The 18,145-nt window shown below is 43.8% G+C and overlaps 1 protein-coding gene across 7 annotated transcripts in view; it reads left to right on the forward strand.

Moving 5' to 3' along the window:
- The window catches only part of CDK12 (cyclin dependent kinase 12), a 480,052-nt gene that overhangs the window by 177,049 nt on the left and 284,858 nt on the right, over positions 1 to 18,145 (forward strand). For all 7 annotated transcript variants that reach the window (XM_073608346.1, XM_073608342.1, XM_073608343.1 and 4 more), the window contains one exon: positions 6,985 to 7,116. In XM_073608346.1, the coding sequence (XP_073464447.1) occupies positions 6,985 to 7,116 (132 nt within the window). The remainder of the gene's footprint in view (positions 1 to 6,984; positions 7,117 to 18,145) is intronic.

Raw genomic sequence — 18,145 nt, forward strand, 5'->3', positions numbered from 1 at the left:
TTTTTATTTTTTTTATTTGGCGTGGAGTTTCCCCTAAAGATTCATACCAGAAAGTCGGATCCACAGTCATATGTACGACTGTCCTGTCATACCAGTGTGAACATGGCTAAACCCAGAAAATCAGGGAAGCTGCAGACAACAGAGCAACGTGATACAGAGGTATGATCTATGCTGGGATTGATCATTCCATTCAGTTCTAGTAAAAGGAAGGTTGGAGTTCAGCTTAAAGTCATGGTGTGCCATTTTTACAAAATGGCTGAATTCCTGGAATTCAACTTCAAATTCCAGAAATCTAGAGGGGATCTGAAACTTTGATCAAAATAGTGGCTGGTCAAGGACTAGCTGTCAGAATTGCCTTTAGGCTCCCTACAGCTGTTCTTTATCCAATTACTGACTCGCCATGCCTCATTCTGCTCTGTCTCCAGGTCAGAGCTTGCCTCCTTGATGACTGGTGGGGTCAGTATTCAAAAAGCATCATGGAATGCAAATAAAACACAGCTCTACAGAGAGAATGAAGCAGAAGCAAGGTTGATCCTTGAACTGCAGATCCTTGAAAGAGTAGCTTCAGCAAGGGGAGCAGTTAGCAGCACAGCAGTGACATCTCCAAGTTTCATAAGACTAGCAGTCACAGGCAACAAATGGTGATCTCACACTACAGATATACTACAATGAGACCCAAGCCACTTAAAAAATATTTTTCTTTATCGTACATCACGGGACACAGAGCACCATAATGACTGCGGGTTATACGCTTACCTTTAGGTGATTGGACACTGGCAACCAATAGTAAGACGGTTCCTCCCATATAACCCCTCCTATACAGGAAGTACCTCAGTTTTTTCACCAGTGTCTTGAAGGTGATGGTCATGGCTGTTGAAGCTCTTCAAATTTCTTCAAAAAATGTCCCACTGAGGACGTTCTAATCGGATCCATTCGGATGGCATAACAAAGCTAAAGTGGATGGTACCCGAACCTCGGTTCAAGAACGAGGTATTGCTTGTAATGTGTACTTTATAGGTGCTGGACCCCTTGTTAAGTTGGCATTCCTGGTCAATCTTGCCCAAGGAAAACCAGAATGGGTGCTTTACAGGTCCAGAGGTGTGGACCCCAATATATATACCGGTCCCTGAAGGTCCTTAGAGGCGATACCTGCCACGATGGGGGAAGATTGGGCCTGGTAAGACAGGCCCTGCTGCTTGGGACGGTGAGTACTCCCTTTGGGATTATATATATATATATATATATATATATATATATATATATATATATATATATATGTATATATATATATATATATATATATATATGTGTGTGTGTGTGTATATATATATGTATATATGTATTTCCCTTTGTAACTGCTGGTATAAACCTTGATCCTGTGTCTAAGATCACAGAAGGCCGGTTTTGGCGTGCATTTTTGAAATTTGGCGCGTGTGTGCGCCGCCGGTGTGCGCCATGTAAAAGGCTACTCGCAGCTTTTCCATTCCATGGAGAGCTCTTGTTTGGCGAGGATCTGGATAAATACATCCAAAAGATCTCTGGAGGAAAGAGTGCCCTGCTTCCTATTAAAGGGAAAGAGAAGCAACCCTCTTATAAAATTCCTAATGCTCCAGGACCTGGTGCCTCTTCCCCTAAGCGGTATCGACGGCCTCAGCCGTCTGGGTTTAAAAGACCCCAGGGTCAGAAGAAACCCTGGGCCCCAAAGACACCCAAGCCTAGCTCCAAGTCTACCTTGTGAAGGGGCGCCCCCGCTCTCACTGGTGGGGGGCAGGCTTCGGCTGTTTGGGGAGGCCTGGGAAGAACTGGTTCAAGACAGATGGGTAATTTCCACTGTAAAATACGGTTACAGTATAGAGTTCCGGGAGATTCGCTCGAACCGGTTTCTGTACTCAAGGGTCCCGTCGGATCCAGAGAAAAAGATGCCTATTCCTAGCTTTACACCATCTGCTGGCGCAGGGGGTAATTGTAAAGGTTCCACACGAGGAAAGATTCAAGGGGTTTTACTCAAACCTATTCACCGTGCCAAAACCAAATAGGGAAGTAAGGCCCATTTTGGACCTCAAGGCTCTCAACTTCTTTGTAGACGTCCGATCCTTCCGTATGGAGTCGGTTCATTCAATAATAAAGTCCCTGAGAAAGGGAGACTATTTAGCGTCCATAGATATCAAGGACGCGTACCTTCATGTGCCAATATTCGGTCCACATCAGAGGTTCTTACGTTTCGCTGTAGAGGGCAGTCATTTCCAATTTGTGGCACTACCTTTCGGTCTGGTCACGGCCCCCAGGGTCTTCACAAAGATTTTGGCCCCAGTGTTGGCTTCCCTAAGGTCTCAAGGAGTCTCCATAGTAGGATATCTGGTCGATCTTCTAAGGGAATGCTCTCGCCCCATACTAGTTCAAAACGTGTCAAGAACAGTACGGGTTTTACAATGCCTAGGTTGGATGCTAAATATGGACAAGTCAGCTCTTTGTCCGACCCAAGCCTTGGTGTATCTGGGTCTGATCTTGGACACCGCCCAAGAAAGGGTGTTTCTTCCGCCCTTAAAGGTCGCCTCCATAGTGGAACTTGTACAGAAGGTGAAAAAAGAACTAACACCTTCTATTCGGCTGTGCATGAGGTTACTGGGCAAGATGGTGTCATCTTTCAGCGCAGTGCCATATGCACAGTTCCACTCCAGAGTGTTCCAGAACAGTATTCTAAAGGCCTGGGACAAGTCAGCTCGAACCCTGGATCAGCCTATGGTTCTGTCTCCACAGGTTCTATGGAACCTCTCTTGGTGGTTAAGAACCAGCAACTTAAAAAGAGGGAAATCTTTTCCACCGGTAGCCTAGAAAGTTGTAACCACGGACGCAAGTCTTCTCTGCTGGGGAGCAGTCCTAGAGGAAGCGTCTGTTCAGGGAATATGGTCCCAGACAGGACTCTGCCCATCAATCTATTGGAGATCCGGGCAGCTCGTCTGGCTCTGCGTTTCTGGACGTCCAGATTGCGGGGTCTTCCTGTCAGAGTCCAGTTGACAACTCCAGAGTAGTGGCATATATCAACCACGAGGGAGGTGCCAGGAGTCAGGCAGCCTAAAGAGAGGTAGATCATATATTGACCTGGGCAGAAAAACATGTGCCGTTTCTGTCGGCAGTGTTTATTCCGGGGGTGGACAATTGGCAGGCGGATTTCCTAAGTCACCAGAAATTGTTACCAGGGGAATGGTCCCTGCATCCCGAGGTTTTTCTACAGATCTGCCAATACTGGGGGACCCCAGATGTGGATCTGCTGGCATCCAGATTCAATGCCAAGCTGGACGGGTTTGTATCCAGGACCAAGGATCCGCTTGCTGTCGGGATAGATGCATTAGTAGTTCCTTGGGATCAGTATTCTCTGATATATGCCTTCCTTCCGATCCAAAGTCTGCTGCACTTACTACGCAGAATACGGGAGGAACGGAGGCCGGTGATCTTAGTGGCCCCAGCGTGGCCCAGGAGATCATGGTACTCGGAGATTGTGAAATTGGCAGTAGGGGACCCATTGGTCCTTCCTTGCCGTCCAGACCTGTTGTCTCAAGAGCCCATATTCCATCCTTCTTTACGGTTGCTGAATTTGATGGCCTGGCTATTGAGACCAGACTATTGAAAGACCGTGGTGTTATGGGTTCAGTCTTGTCCACTTTGATAAACGCTAGAAAGTCAGTTTCTAGAGCTATCTATTATAGAGTCTGGAAGTCCTACATTTCTTGGTGTGAGAAAAGGAAATGGAACCCTCGTAGGTATACGATTGGAAGAGTTCTCGCCTTTCTTCAAACAGGAGTAGACTTGCAGCTCGCTTTAGGAACAATTAAGGGACAGATTTATTTTTTTTTTCCAAAGACCAATTGCATCCCATTCTTTGGTGCGAACCTTTGTCAAGGGAGTGGCACACCTGAGGCCGCCGCTTAAACCACCTTTATGTCCTTGGGACCTAAATTTGGTACTGTCAGCCTTACAGAGTCAACCCTTTGAACCTATTAGGCATATCCCTTTTGTCCTATTGACCAGGAAATTAGTTTTCTTGGTGGCTATAACATCGGCTAGAAGGGTGTCAGAATTGGCCGCCCTTTCTTGCAAGGAACCTTTTATGATTCTTCATCAGGACAGAGTGGTCATGCGCCCTCGTCCGGATTTTCTACCGAAGGTGGTTTCCAAATTTCATTTGAATCAGGATATCATTTTACCTTCCTTTTTCCAAAACCCTAAGACTAGGGAGGAAAGGTCGCTTCACTCACTGGATGTGATGAGGGCGATAAAAGTTTACTTGGAAATGTCAGCTCGCTTTCGGAAGACTGACTGTTTTTTTTGTCTTGCCTGAGGCTCCTAAAAAAGGACAGCTGGCAACAAGTTAAGCTATATCCAGGTGGATTTGTCAGACTATAATCCAGGCGTATGGATTAAAGCATAGGGTTCCACCCTGGGATTTAAGAGCACACCGCCAGCAGGTGTCTATGGCTCAGATTTGCAAAGCGGCCGCTTGGTCTTCAGTTCATACGTTCACCAGGTTTTACCAGGTGGATGTGAGATCTCATAAAGAGACTATTTTTGGCCACAGTGTGTTGCAGGCAGCTTTATAGTCTCAGGCCCGTTGGGCTTAGGGATAATGTGTCGTCGTCCCCCCCCCTCCCCCCAGATGCATTGCTTTAGGACATCCCACATAGTCATTATTATGGTGCTCTGTGTCCCGTGATGTATGATAAAGAAAAACGGATTTTTAAAACCGCTTACCTGTAAAATCCTTTTCTTGGTGTGCATCACGGGACACAGAGGTCCCTCCCCTCTTTCTGGGATCGCCATTGCTTGCTACAAAACTGAGGTACTTCCTGTATAGGAGGGGTTATATGGGAGGAACCCTCTTACTATTGGTTGCCAGTGTCCAATCACCTAAAGGTAAGCGTATAACCCACATAGTCATTATTATGGTGCTCCGTGTCCCGTGATGTACTCCAAGAAAAGGATTTTACAGGTAAGCTGTTTTAAAAATCTGTTTATTTCAAAAGAAAATTAAGGCAAAATGCCAATTTTTAGATCTTCTCTATGAGTATAAATATATATATATATATATATATATATATACTCATAGAGAAGATCTAAAAATTGGCATTTTGCCTTAATTTTCTTTTGAAATAAACAGATTTTTAAAACAGCTTACCTGTAAAATCCTTTTCTTGGAGTACATCACGGGACACGGAGCACCATAATAATATATATATATATATATATATATATATATATATATATATATATATATATATATAGAGAGAGAGAGAGATACCACTTCAGCCCCGGAAGGATTTACACCATATTTTGCGATGCGCCGCTTTAACTGTCTAATTGCGCAATCGTGCAAAGTTGTACCAAAATTTGTCCTTTTTTTTCCCACAAATAGAGCTTTCTTTTGGTGGTATTTGATTACCTCTGTTTTTATTTTTTGCACTATAAACAAAAAGCGACAATTTTGAAAAAAAAAAAAAATTTTTTACTTTTTTTTCTATAATAGGCAAAAAATTGGTAAGAAATCCCAATAAGCGAATATTGATTTGCGCAAAAGTTATAGCGTCTACAAAATAGGGGATAGGTTTAGGGACTTAATTTTTTTTTGTTTTTATTAGTAATGGCGGCAATCTGTGGGATTGCGACATTGCGGAGGACAAATCTGACCCTAAGTGACTCTTTTTGGGGACCAGTGACACCATTAAACTGATCAGTGCAAGAAAAAAATATGCACTGATCAATATATAAATGACACTGGCAGGGAAGGGGTTAACACTAGGGGGCAATCAAAAGGTTAACATTGTTCCCTGGGTGTGTTCTAACTATGTGGGGGATGGCCTCACTGGCACAACACAAAGATCACTGTTCCTGATCACTAGGAACAGCAGATCTCCATCTTGTCCCGTCAGAACGGCGATCTGCCTTGTTTACATAGGCAGATCCCCGTTATGCCTCTGTACCGTGATCGTGGGTGGCATGCGGACATCGTGTCTTTCGGAACCCTGCGCACACGCTACCCTGGCGTGCAGGTGCACGTGCCCACAGTATCTCATGCATGAAACGACTTACAGGTACGTCGTTTCGCACAGCCAGGCTGCCCTGCCACAGTGTATGTGCGGTGGGCGGTCCGGAAGTGGTTAATTTAGGTCCACTTTAATCTCTTTCAGACATCAGTAAGCTATAACTGAAACAAAGATTTTTAGTAGCATTGTTTGTACTACTTAACTCATTTGCAAATTTTTGCTAGAAGTAGCAGTTGAATTTTAAACTAATGGAATTAAAGGCTTCCTATGGGGTAAGCTAAATGGGGAGAAATGTTTTAGCATAATTCACATATGATTTGAGTACTGTGTGATCATGCATGATTGATTACTGCTTCTGCCTTGTGTAGCTTTACAAGGGTAACATCCATCCTTCTTTTTTTTTTTTTTTTTTTTTTTTTTTTCTTCTGGCTGCATTTTAGCTCCTCAGTGTTTTGTTCATTGTCCTCCTGTAACAGTTTTGATTAGGCATGATAGGGTTGGTCCAGCTATTTCAATCTTGCAAACCTCTTTTGTGCACAGTAGGGCATTTTGTTGTGGTATTTTCCTTTACAAAGCTAGTTGTTTAACAATTTCTCTGAGAGACGGTTATAGCATAAAATAAAAATGGCATTGATGAAAATATAAATACAAATGCACTGCGATAGTACATTTGTTGGGAAGAAGTGCATTTTAGGGTCTTGCATTGTACAAACAAAAGGTTTGTGGCGAATGGGCTTTTATTCGTGTCAGGCAGGCTTTGCAATGCAGAACAAGTCCATAGAAATTTAAAGCAACTCAGGAAGAGATGCAATACATTCTAAATGATCATATGAATATCTCAAACTGATGCCAGTGGCACAAGCCCAAAGCCTGTTAACACAGGACTTTTGGTAATGTATTACATTGAGATGTATTTGACCTGCACTCTTCTGTTTGCCTTTATTTTCAGCATTCCAACTCCTGCTTTGGATCTCCTAGACCACATGCTAACCCTGGATCCCAACAAGCGTTGCACTGCAGAACAGACTCTTCTGAGTGACTTCTTGAAGGATGTAGATGTGAGCAAGATGCCTCCTCCAGAGTAAGTCTAGCCCAGTACAAATATAGGTATAGGAAGAGACAGGATTTTATTAATATGAATAGAAATATTTTCTGGATTGCTCTTAAAAGGGAAAGGCTTACTGTATAGTAGGTAGTAGTATTTATTTTGGCAGCTTTATTGAGCTTTGCAAAAATAATTGTTTCTTGTCTATTTACATGGTTAGAAGTAGGCATACATTTGCCAGTGCACTCCACACTAGTTTACTCCTAAAACAGTACAAAAAGGTGGTAAGAATGCAGTACTCCCCCCTGGACCACTCCTTTTCTCATGTTTATACAACTACTTACATGCAGCCTTTTGATTTTGAAGACCTTTTTTCAAGCTATCATGAGTTGAAAAATGTCTTTAGACTGAAAATTTGCTTACTTTTCGGGAAAAGAAAGATTGTCGGAAAAGGAATCGATAGTGGTGCTGCCACATATATTTTTTTATTTACACAATTGTAACGGTGTAAAGGAATCCCTGCATTAACCGGTTCCCGACCGGCTCACGTCTTTTTACGGGGGCAGAATGGCACCCCTGCGCGAAAACCTATACGGGTACGGGGTTACCTTTAGGAGCTGCTAGAGGGCGTGCCTGCTGGACATGGCCAGCGGTCGCGATCGCTGCCAGCCACGTGCGAACGCATGCACGAGAGCCAGCACGGGGATTTGTGTGTGTAAACACACAAATCCCTGTTCTGTCAGGGGAGAGAAGACATGTATTTTGATCCTATTAAGTAGGAACAATGATATGTCTCCTCCCCTAGTCAGTGCTATGCCCATACAGTTAGAACACACTAAGGGAATGCACATTTAACCCCTTGATCGCCAACTAGTGTTAACCCCTTCCCTACCAGTGACATTTATACAGTAATCAGTGCATATTTATAGCACTGCTCGCTGTACAAATGTCAGTGGTCCCAAAAATGTCAGATCACCGCCATTACTAGTATAAAAAAAAAATTAAAAATGCCATAAATCTTTCCCATATTTTGTGGATGCTATAACTTTTGCGCAAACCAATCAACATACGCTTATTGCGATTTATTTATTTATTTTTTTACCAAAAATATGTAGAAGAATACATATCAGCCTAAACTGATGAAGACATTTGTTTAAAAAAAAAAAAAAAAAAAAAGGAATATTTATTATAGCAAAAAGTAAAAAATATTGTGTTTTTTTTTTTTCAAAATTGTCGCACTTTTTTTGTTTATAGCGCAAAAAATAAAAACCGCAGAGATGATTAAATACCACCAAAAGAAAGCTCTATTTGTGGGGAAAAAAATGCAAATTTTGTTTGGGTACAGCGTCGCATGACTGCGCAATTGTCAGTTAAAGCGACGCAGTGCCAAATTGTAAAAAGTTCTCTGGTCAGGAAGGGGGTAAAATCTTCCGGGACTGAAGTGGTTAATAAGGGTTTTTGAAAAAAGAGAAAGTAAGTACCAGCTAGAAAAATACTTCTTAGTCATACAGTACAGGGCACAGGAAAAGTATTCAAATACCCTTGGTTTGTAGGCTCATACTTTGTGAGTTAGGCGCCTCCCTTATAACCCTACCCAACTACATAAGTCCTCATTTTTGCTAGTGCCCTAAGGTAATGCCTATTCTCCTTTGCGGTGAAGTAACTTTTAGCGTCTCTATTTTATTATTTTATCTTTGGTTTCTTCAACTCTTCAATCATCACCTTAACTGCCTTCTAATGTCAAAAATAGAAGCGGTGCATCTGCATTGGTGCAACCTCAGTAAAACTTTGGGAGCTGTACCCAGTTTCCACGTCATGGGAATGACCTCTAATGTTGTTTTGGACATTGAATCCTGCATGGGTGCTCACCTTGGCACTTAGTGCAATGTATTGTAGTTGCTATGGCACCCAGACCATGAAGATTCCTTTTGTGGGTGTACCTACTGTGCCAGGATGACGTTTGGACTTTATATACAGTCCAGTGTCATGGACAGGTAAGACAGGGTACCCTGTATCTGTTAATGTAAAAACACAGGTGCTTCTTCCCACCCTTTCGCCAAGATTTGTGTCAGGATGTCCTACACCCGGATTGCTGTGTACTCCTTCTGGACAAGCTTACCGTATATTCTAGGGGTGCACCGAATGGCAATTTTGGTACCGAAAATGAAGGATGCACTATGCAGTAAACTGATACCGAAAACGAGTTTTTAAAAAATATTAATTCGTTTTATATATAATTGTATTCAACTTTTAATTAATATCATCAGATTAAATATGAATTTATTGTTGGCCATTATTGGCACCTTTAGTGCAAGAAAGGTCAAGAAAAATGCAGTCCGCGGTCTCCATCTCTCTTGTATCATGTCTGCAATCTCTTACTTAACCTTTTTTAATTATGTTATTTTTATTATTTTTCAAATATCAAAATGAGAAAAAATAGTGTCATAAAATATCATATAACATCTCGTACAACAAATAAGTCTATTATTACTTTATCTTCCCTTTCCCTCCCAGCCCACGCACCACTCAATTATTAGTTATGCATATATTTCTGTTAGTCACATGGCCAAAGGGTAAGGGGGAAACCATCTCCCTGGGCAGGAGAAAAATAAGAGAGAGTCATCCAAGGCCGCGTAAGGGCGAAAAGCAAGAATGAGGGGTGACAAGGAACAAGAGAGAATCTCTCACCATCCCCTTATAGAGGGCACCCCCCTCTTGTCTAGCTAAGGCCTCCAAATTCTTTCAAACTTGCTATGATTATCCTGCCTAATACATGTCGCCCTCTCGCTCCAAACCATTGAATTAATGGTCTCAACCCAGCTCTCCACTGTCGGGAGTCTGTGCCTGCCATTTCTGTGCTATTACTTTTCTCGCCTGAAACAGGCATCTCAACACTACTTCATTTATCCTAGCTACTATCTCCGCCCAGTATCTAAATAACTTAGGACACTTCCACACCGTATGGATCAGGTCTCCTGATGCGTTATATCTGGAGCACTCATCATTTTGTCTCCTTCCAAATTTAAACATTTTTGGGGGGGTATAATAGACTCTATGAATTAGGAACAAATGGGATTCTTTCTGCGAGGAAGAGATCGAGACCAAGTCTCCTTGTTCTAAGATCCTATCCCATTTTTCCGAAGTCATTGCCCCCACATCTCTCTCGCACCCCGCTTTACTCCTGGATGGTCTTACTCCACTTATTATTCTAGCCCCCAATCTAGCATTCAACTCAGATATTAATCCTTTAGTTGCGGCTGGATTAATTATTTTTAGGAGTGTGGGGATCTGAGTCCATTCAATGGTTTGTGACCTAAGCTGTGCTTGAATGGCATGTCTAATCTGCAGGTATTTATAAAATGCCTTATTTGATATATTAACCTCCCTGGGGGTATGATTATTTCGGATTTTAGGTGCTGAAAGCGGTACAATTATTTTGCATGGAAATTTGACGTTTTATATTGTAGGCCTGTAATTCTTAACAATAACACACTTAAATCTGTCCAAACAAGAGTCTAGTAGATATCCCGGGTATGATGAAGTTTGAAACACAAAAACATAAATTATAATATAATAAATAAATATAAATAATTAAAAAAAAATAATATAATAATAATAAAATAAATTTACCCACGATTCACTATCGCTCAATTCTGCAAGTGTTCTAATTTACTATCGTTTTCTAGCTGATCTAAAGCCACTTTTGACATAAAGGGACACTTTTTGGTTGCTTTGGACAATCTCCAGTTTCCAGGCAGAAAGAACAGTATATATCATATAAAACTGCATGCAGGGCATGGGCCAAAGCACTGGGGACAAAAGGGATGTGAAATAATGTCATACAGTACTGTAATCTGTAAGATTACAGTACTGTATGTGTTATGGTTTTTACATTTTTTTGAATTTGCTGCCAGGCTCCGCCCCCATGCGTTGCGCCGCTCGCAGGGAACGGAGCCTGGCACAGAGAGGCTTTGGAGGAGACACAGCCCACGGACACTGCGGGGGACATCGCAGGATCCTGGGGACAAGGTAAGTAAAGCCACACCAGGATCCTGCAATGTAATCCCGAGTGTGGCTCGGGGTTACCGCTAATGGGACTGAAATTTAACCCCGAGCCACACTCGGGATTACCGTCAGGGAGGTTTAAATACCTGTCCTAAGTCCTCAAATGTCTTCATGAGATTGCCCTCGTATAATTGAGCCAATCGGTTAATACCCTGCCTCTCCCATTCCCTGGGCCTCTCTATACCCCTTCCGCCAAATTTTTGTTGTCCCATAAGGGGGTGTATTCTGTTACCCTATTATATCCCATTAATGCCTTTGTTACCTGCGATACTTTACTTACTAATTTTATCGTTGGGCATATATGAATAAATTGGTCCGCCTCTAACACCTCCACTAATTTACTGTGTGGGGCCCCCATACCATCATTTTGTTACAAGGGTTCACCCCTCCCAGGTCTCCACAACCCGTTAAATGTTGTAACTGAGATGCCAGGAAGTATGATCTTGGGTGTGGGACCGACACACCCCCTTCTTTAGACGGTAATTGCATGGTTCGTAAACCAATCCTAGATTGACCCTTCCTCCAAATTAGTTCCCTAAAAAGGATTCTATTCTCTTGAACCACTTCTGACCTATCCAAATAGGAGAGTTATGGAGCGAGTATAGAGTCTGTGGTAGCCATATCATCTTTATTAAATTACAACGCCCTGCTACAGATAGATGGAGTCGGGTCCAAATATCTCCTTTTTGCCTTAATTTAAGCAATTTTGGGACTAATTTATCATCAATATACTGGTTTATATCGCTCGCAATCCAGACACCAAGATATTTCAGTTTGGTAACTACCTCCAAGTGGGGAGCTGCAGGCATAATTTGTTCACCAAGTGGGTCAACCGGTAGCAAAGCCGATTTCTCCCAGTTGATTACCAGACTGGAGAATCGCCCAAATTCACCAACCATTTGTATCACTGTGTTTAATGAGGTTTCAACATCTCCAAGAAAGAACAAAACATCATCTGCGTACAATGCTATCTTGTCCTCCATTTGCTGCCGGAACCCATGTACATCTAACCGTGATCTAGTCATAATGGCTAGTGGTTCCATTGCAAGAGCAAACAATAGAGGGGACAAAGGGCAACCCTGAATCGTCCCTCTCTCCAGCTGGAATAATTCTGAGTACTCATTGTTAACTTTTATTTCAGCTCTTGGTTTGTTATAAAGTATTTTCCCCCACTTGATAAATGAGGGGCCAAACCCAAATCTCTCTAACACCTGCCATAAGTAGTTCCATTCTATGCTATCAAAGGCCTTAGCAGCGTCCAAGGCCAATATGGCCCTAGAGCCTACAATGTCAGTTGGAATCTGCATGCTTAAAAAGACTCTTCTGATGTTGGTGCTAGTTGATCTGTTGGAAATGAAACCCGACTAGTCAGGGTGTATCAATTTTTGAATACATCCATTTTGATGGGTTGCTAGCACTTTAGCCAAGTTCAGTACATAGTAGTGAAATTGAGCGATAAGAGGAGACATCCAATTGATCTTTCCCCTCCTTGTGTATTACGATGATGGCAGCTTCCGACATTGAAATGGGGAGTCTCCCATTAGCTAATGCCCATCCTAATGTTTTCAACAATTCTGGGAGTAGTACCTCACCATATCGTTTGTATATTTCTACTGGGAGCCCGTCCGGGCCTGGTGATTTTTGGCTGGACATCCCAGCCACTGCTCATTTTAGCTCCTCGAGTCACTGGTGCTTCTATATCTATTCTATCCTTCTCTTATAAGGCCGGGTTTGATATTCCCTGAAGAAAAGCGTCTATTCTTTCAGTCTCAGCTCCCCTATTAGATTTATACAAATGTTTATAATATGCACTGAATGTATGCATTATCTCTATCGCATCAGTGGATATCTCCCCATTTGGTATCCTAATTCCTGGACCAGAAGAAGGGGGAGTATTAGATTTAATCAAGAGGGACAACATATGGCCCACTCTCTCCCCTTCTCCAAAGTAGTTCTGCCTCTGAAATATGCATCTATTCTCCATCCTCTTTGTAATGGCCATTTTATAGACTTGTTGCTCATCTAGCCATTCCCTTTGCCTTTCTGGAGTTGGGTCTTCAACATATCGCCTCTCTGCCAGCATCGTCTCGTCCCTAATGGTCCCTCTCCCATTCTCTAGATTTTCCCTTGGTTCTTGCCACCCGTTGGATCAAGAGGCTTCTAAGGTAGGCCTTCAAGGAGTCCCAGACCACTCCAGGTGACGCCGTGCCAGCATTTATTTGCTCAAATTCCTTCAATCTAAACACCATATCCCCAGGGTTGCCTATCAATTTCAGCCAGCAGGGACTAATTCTCCATTCTCTAAAATGGGCTTTGTCAGCACTAGTGGGGAGTGGTCCGAGACTCCTCTTGGGCCATACTCTATACTGCTTACCGATGACAATACCTCCCAATTGCCCAATGCCATATCTATTCTAGAGAAAGTATGATAAGAACTTGAAAAACATGAGTATTGTCTTTCTTGCGGGTGTCACATGCGCCATATGTCACTCAGCCCCAACTCCCCCAAGAATCGAGATAGCCGGCCCTCTCCTACTGTACTGGGCTTATTTCCCAGTGGGAATCTGTCTAGGCTCTTGTCTAAAACGTCATTAAAATCTCCCACCGCTATTATTGGGGTTCCCATTTTATCCAGCACAAACTCCAACAGTTTATGTAGGACCTCTAGCTTAAATGGGGGGTGGGGGGATATATATATTTGCCAACACATGGTTTATTCTCAATCAAGCAAAACAAAAAGATATACCGGCCCTGTTCATGAATACAGCTCTCTCTGCAGGAAAACGCTACTCCTCTCCCAACCATTATGCTCACCTCCCTTGAATAGGAGGAGTGAACCGAATGGTATTGGGATTAGAACTTCCGGCTGCGAAGGGCTGTCGTAACATCAGTCAAATGCGTCTCCTGCAGGCAGAGTAGTCTAGGCACGCTCCCCTCCAATGCCGTCAGGACCATAGCTCTCTTAATTGGGTCCCCCAGACCTCTGACATTCCAAGAGGTTATACTAAATGTCCTACCTTGCATAGAAAGATATAAAAAAATAAAGAAAAAAACCATACCCATACCCAAAACCATAAAGACATACCCAATTTGGGAGCCTCGTTAGCTCCCTTGTTCCCATGCTTACAAAGATTCAACCAAAAAAAAAAAAGTGACTCCCCTCCTTCGCTCCTTCTAAACAAATGAATCCATCATATTACAATATAAACTTATAGTGATATTGCAATGATATTTCAGTGTGGTCTTACTGCAGTGATATTACAGTGATTTTTCAATAATAATCAGCACAAACAAAAAAAGGGGGGAGTGGCGGAAAAACTCCCGCTAGCGATCCTGAAAAAGGATCAAGTGGGGGGTGTAACCGGATGCAGAAGAGAGTGTGTGTGTGTAAGAGAGTGTTGGACGCCAACCCCTCTGCTCCGTTCCTTACATCTGCCTTGACTTTGAAGTGCCTTTTGGCTCCGGGCAAAGAGGAGGCTGGTGTGGGACTTGTTCGAAAGGCTGCCTGCTTTTTCTCTTCCCTGGCTCCCTTGGGGACTCTCGCTCTGTGCTTCATATTGGACGTTTGGAGGGGGAGCTGTCTGCTTTTGTCTCTCTGTCTCCCCTGACTGGAGCCGTCCGTGATCCCGCGAGGTTTTACGAGACTTGCGGTTTTGATCCTGAGTTGCTTGGCTGACACGAAGGGGGAGCGAGATACGGTGAGAGCACTGCGGATAAGTGGGAAGACCCGCCAGGAGGCTCAAACCCTCCCCCAACCTTCCTCAATACCTGCCCTCAATAAACTTTTAATACATTTCTGAATACAGTTGATAAGTCAAAAAAAAAAAAATGAGTAGCGGAGGAGCAGCCACCCCAGGAGGGGACCCTGATGACACGTTCTGCTAAGGAGAGGGGAAACCAGGTGGCAATGGCTGCAGCAACCAAATTGGAGTGCTTTGCCCATACAACCTCCCTGTCGCCTGTTAAGGGGTCCCACCAACAGGTGACAGCACAAGGTAAAACCCAGGCGGGCTCCGCATCGGACAAAAAGAGCCAGGGCCATGGCCTTGGCCAGGTGTCTTCAAACCCTACCACGCCATCTAGTAGCAAAACCGTGAGTACCAAAGGGACAGGGGGAGGAAAGACAGGAATTGTATCTGAAAAATCTACCACAGTGGCTGGGGTGGCCATCGCTACTGGTCCCATATCGGAGGAGGTGGAACCCACATTAAGAGATGTGCTGTATGCCGTTAATGCCTGTAAGGACTCTTTTATCAATCTTGATAACCAGTTAAAAAGCATTAAGTAGGAGTTACTCTTAATGAGCCAGGAACTGTATAAGACCGCGGAAAAGACTACAGCCTTAGAGAGCTTAAGTACAGTCGAGAACAATTTATATCCACTAAGGCAAGAAGTTAAGGAGATGAGGGAACAAATGGTTATAGAGGCAGCAAAACTCGATGAAATGTAAAACAGAAGTCGTAGAAATAATGTGAGAGTGATAGGCCTACCAGAATGGAGTGAGGGTCTTAATCCCGTCACATTTTTAGAGGGGTGGCTCAGAGAAATTTTTGGGCCTACCACCTTTACACCACTTTTTGCGATTGAAAGGGCCCATCGACTCCCTTTTAAGGCCCGCCAGGCGACCAGTTATTCCAGGCCTGCGGTCCTGGACGGTGGAGCTTTAGGAGTGCCCCATCAGGGTTCAGTCCGACAATGCCACGGCAATGGCCTATTTAAACCACCAAGGCGGTACCAGGAGTCCTTCAGCTCTGAAGGAGGTGAACTACATACTAGCCTGGGCAGAGGGACATGTGCCAATTATATCGGCAGTCCATATCCCGGGAGTAGAGAACTGGAAGGCAGATTATCTCAGCCGCCAGAAGATCTGCCCTGGGAAATGGTCCCTACGCCCAGAGGTGTTCCAGGAAATTTGCCAACGGTGGGGATGGCCAGTGGTCGACCTACTGGCATCCAGGTTCAACAACAAGCTACAACCATTTGTGTCTCGAACAAGAGATCCTCTGGCAATTGGAGCAGATGCTCTGATAGTTCCATGGAGCCAGTACTCCCTGGTTTATGCTTTCCCACCGATCCCTCTCCTTTTACATTTGTTGCGCAGGATTCGGAGAGAGGGGGTTCCAGTCATTCTGGTGGTACCAGCCTGGCCCAGAAGGTCCTGGTTCCCGGAGATTGAGAGACTGACAATAGACAGGCCAAGGACGCTTCCACGTCACCACGATCTACTGTCTCAAGGTCCTATATTCCACCCCAATTTACAGTCTCTAAATTTGACGGCATGGCTATTGAAGCCAGGGTGTTAAAGGACCGTGGCATCTCGGGACCAGTGGTGTCTACTCTAGTGAATGCTAGAAAAGCTGTCACTAGGAAGATTCCTCATAAGGTCTGGAAGATTTGTATTGCTTGGTGTTAAGCCGGAAATTTAGCATCCTCGGAAATATGTGATTGGGAGAATTCTCTCTTTTCTGCAGCTGTGGAAATCAAATTTGGCTTTGAGTACAATCAAAGGTCAAGTTTCGGCCCCGTCAGTATTCTTCCAAAGGCCTTTGGCCTCCCATTCACTGATCCAAACCTTTATACAAGGGGCAACTCGCTTGCCTCCCCCTATTAGGTCACCTATGTGTCCTTGGGACTTGAACTTGGTGCTGTCTGTGTTACAGAAACAACCATTTGATCCTATTACGGAATTTCCATTAGACTTGCTGTCACACAAGCTCGCCTTCCTGATAGCTATCACCTCGGCTAGAAAGGTGTCTGAGTTGGCGGCTCTTTCATGCGGGAACCGTACTTGATCCTTCACAATGACAGTCATGTTACGACCTGTCCCATCCTTTTTGCCAAAAGTGTGTCGGCCGTTCATTTAAATCAGGCCTTTTTTTCCTTTTTCCTCTCAGCCTCAGTTGGCGGAAGAGAGACGACTGCATTCTTTGGATGTTGTCCGGGCAATCAAGGTTTATTTGTCTAGATCTGCGGAAATCCGAGGATCAGACTCTTTTTGTTTTTCCAAAAGGACCCAAGAAGGGGCAGGCAGCTTCCATTGCCAATTGGGTCCGTCAATTGGTCATTCAGGCATATGGTCTGAAACATAAAGCTCCTCCCTTTAGGGTGAGAGCCCATTCTACCAGGGGTGCAGGAACCTCCTGGGCTTTTCGCCATCAGGTATCCGTGGCTCATATTTGTAAGGCTGCTACCTGGTCTTCAGTGCATACGTTCACAAGATTTTATCAAGTGGATGTTCGAGCAGCCGAGGATTCGGCTTTCGGCTGCAGTGTACTGCGGGCTGCCGTATAAGTTCTGATGGCTATTGTTTAGCAGGGTGTCTCGCTCTCCCCTTAAGGCTATTGTTCTGGGACGTCCCAGCAGGTAATGAATATTAGCCTGACTCTGTGCCCTATGATGTATGAAAAAGAAAATAGGATTTTTACGTCATACTTACCTGTAGAATCCTTTTCTTTGACTACATCATGGGACACAAGAGATCCCTCCCCTCTTTTTTGAGGATTTAGTGCTTGCTACAAAACTAAAGTACTTCCTATATGGGAGGGGTTATATAGGGGATTACTTCCTGTCTGAAGACCTTTGGTCTACCAGTGTCCATTCACCTAATGATGAAGTATAACCCAGCAGGTAACGAATATTAGCCTGACTCCGTGTCCCATGATGTACTCAAAGAAAAGGATTGTACAGGTAGGTATGACGTACCGTATATACTCTAGTATAGGTCGAGGCCCTAATTTACCACAAAAAAATGGGAAAAACGTATTGACCCGAGTATAAGACGAGGGTGAGAAATGCAGCAGCTACTGTAAGTGGAAAAGAGGGTCAACAATGCCTATCTGCAGCTGTATACCTCCCTGTGTATATGTGCATGTGTCATGTGTCCTGTGTATATGTGCATGTGTCCTGTGTCCCTGTGCATGTGTGCATCCTACCTGTGTCCTGTGCATGCCTCCGTGTGCCGCTCTGCACCGATCAGCGTGTGCTATTATTTAGACGGCGG

Source organism: Aquarana catesbeiana, linkage group LG12 (assembly GCF_042186555.1).
Source record: "Aquarana catesbeiana isolate 2022-GZ linkage group LG12, ASM4218655v1, whole genome shotgun sequence".
Lineage (NCBI taxonomy): Eukaryota > Metazoa > Chordata > Amphibia > Anura > Ranidae > Aquarana > Aquarana catesbeiana.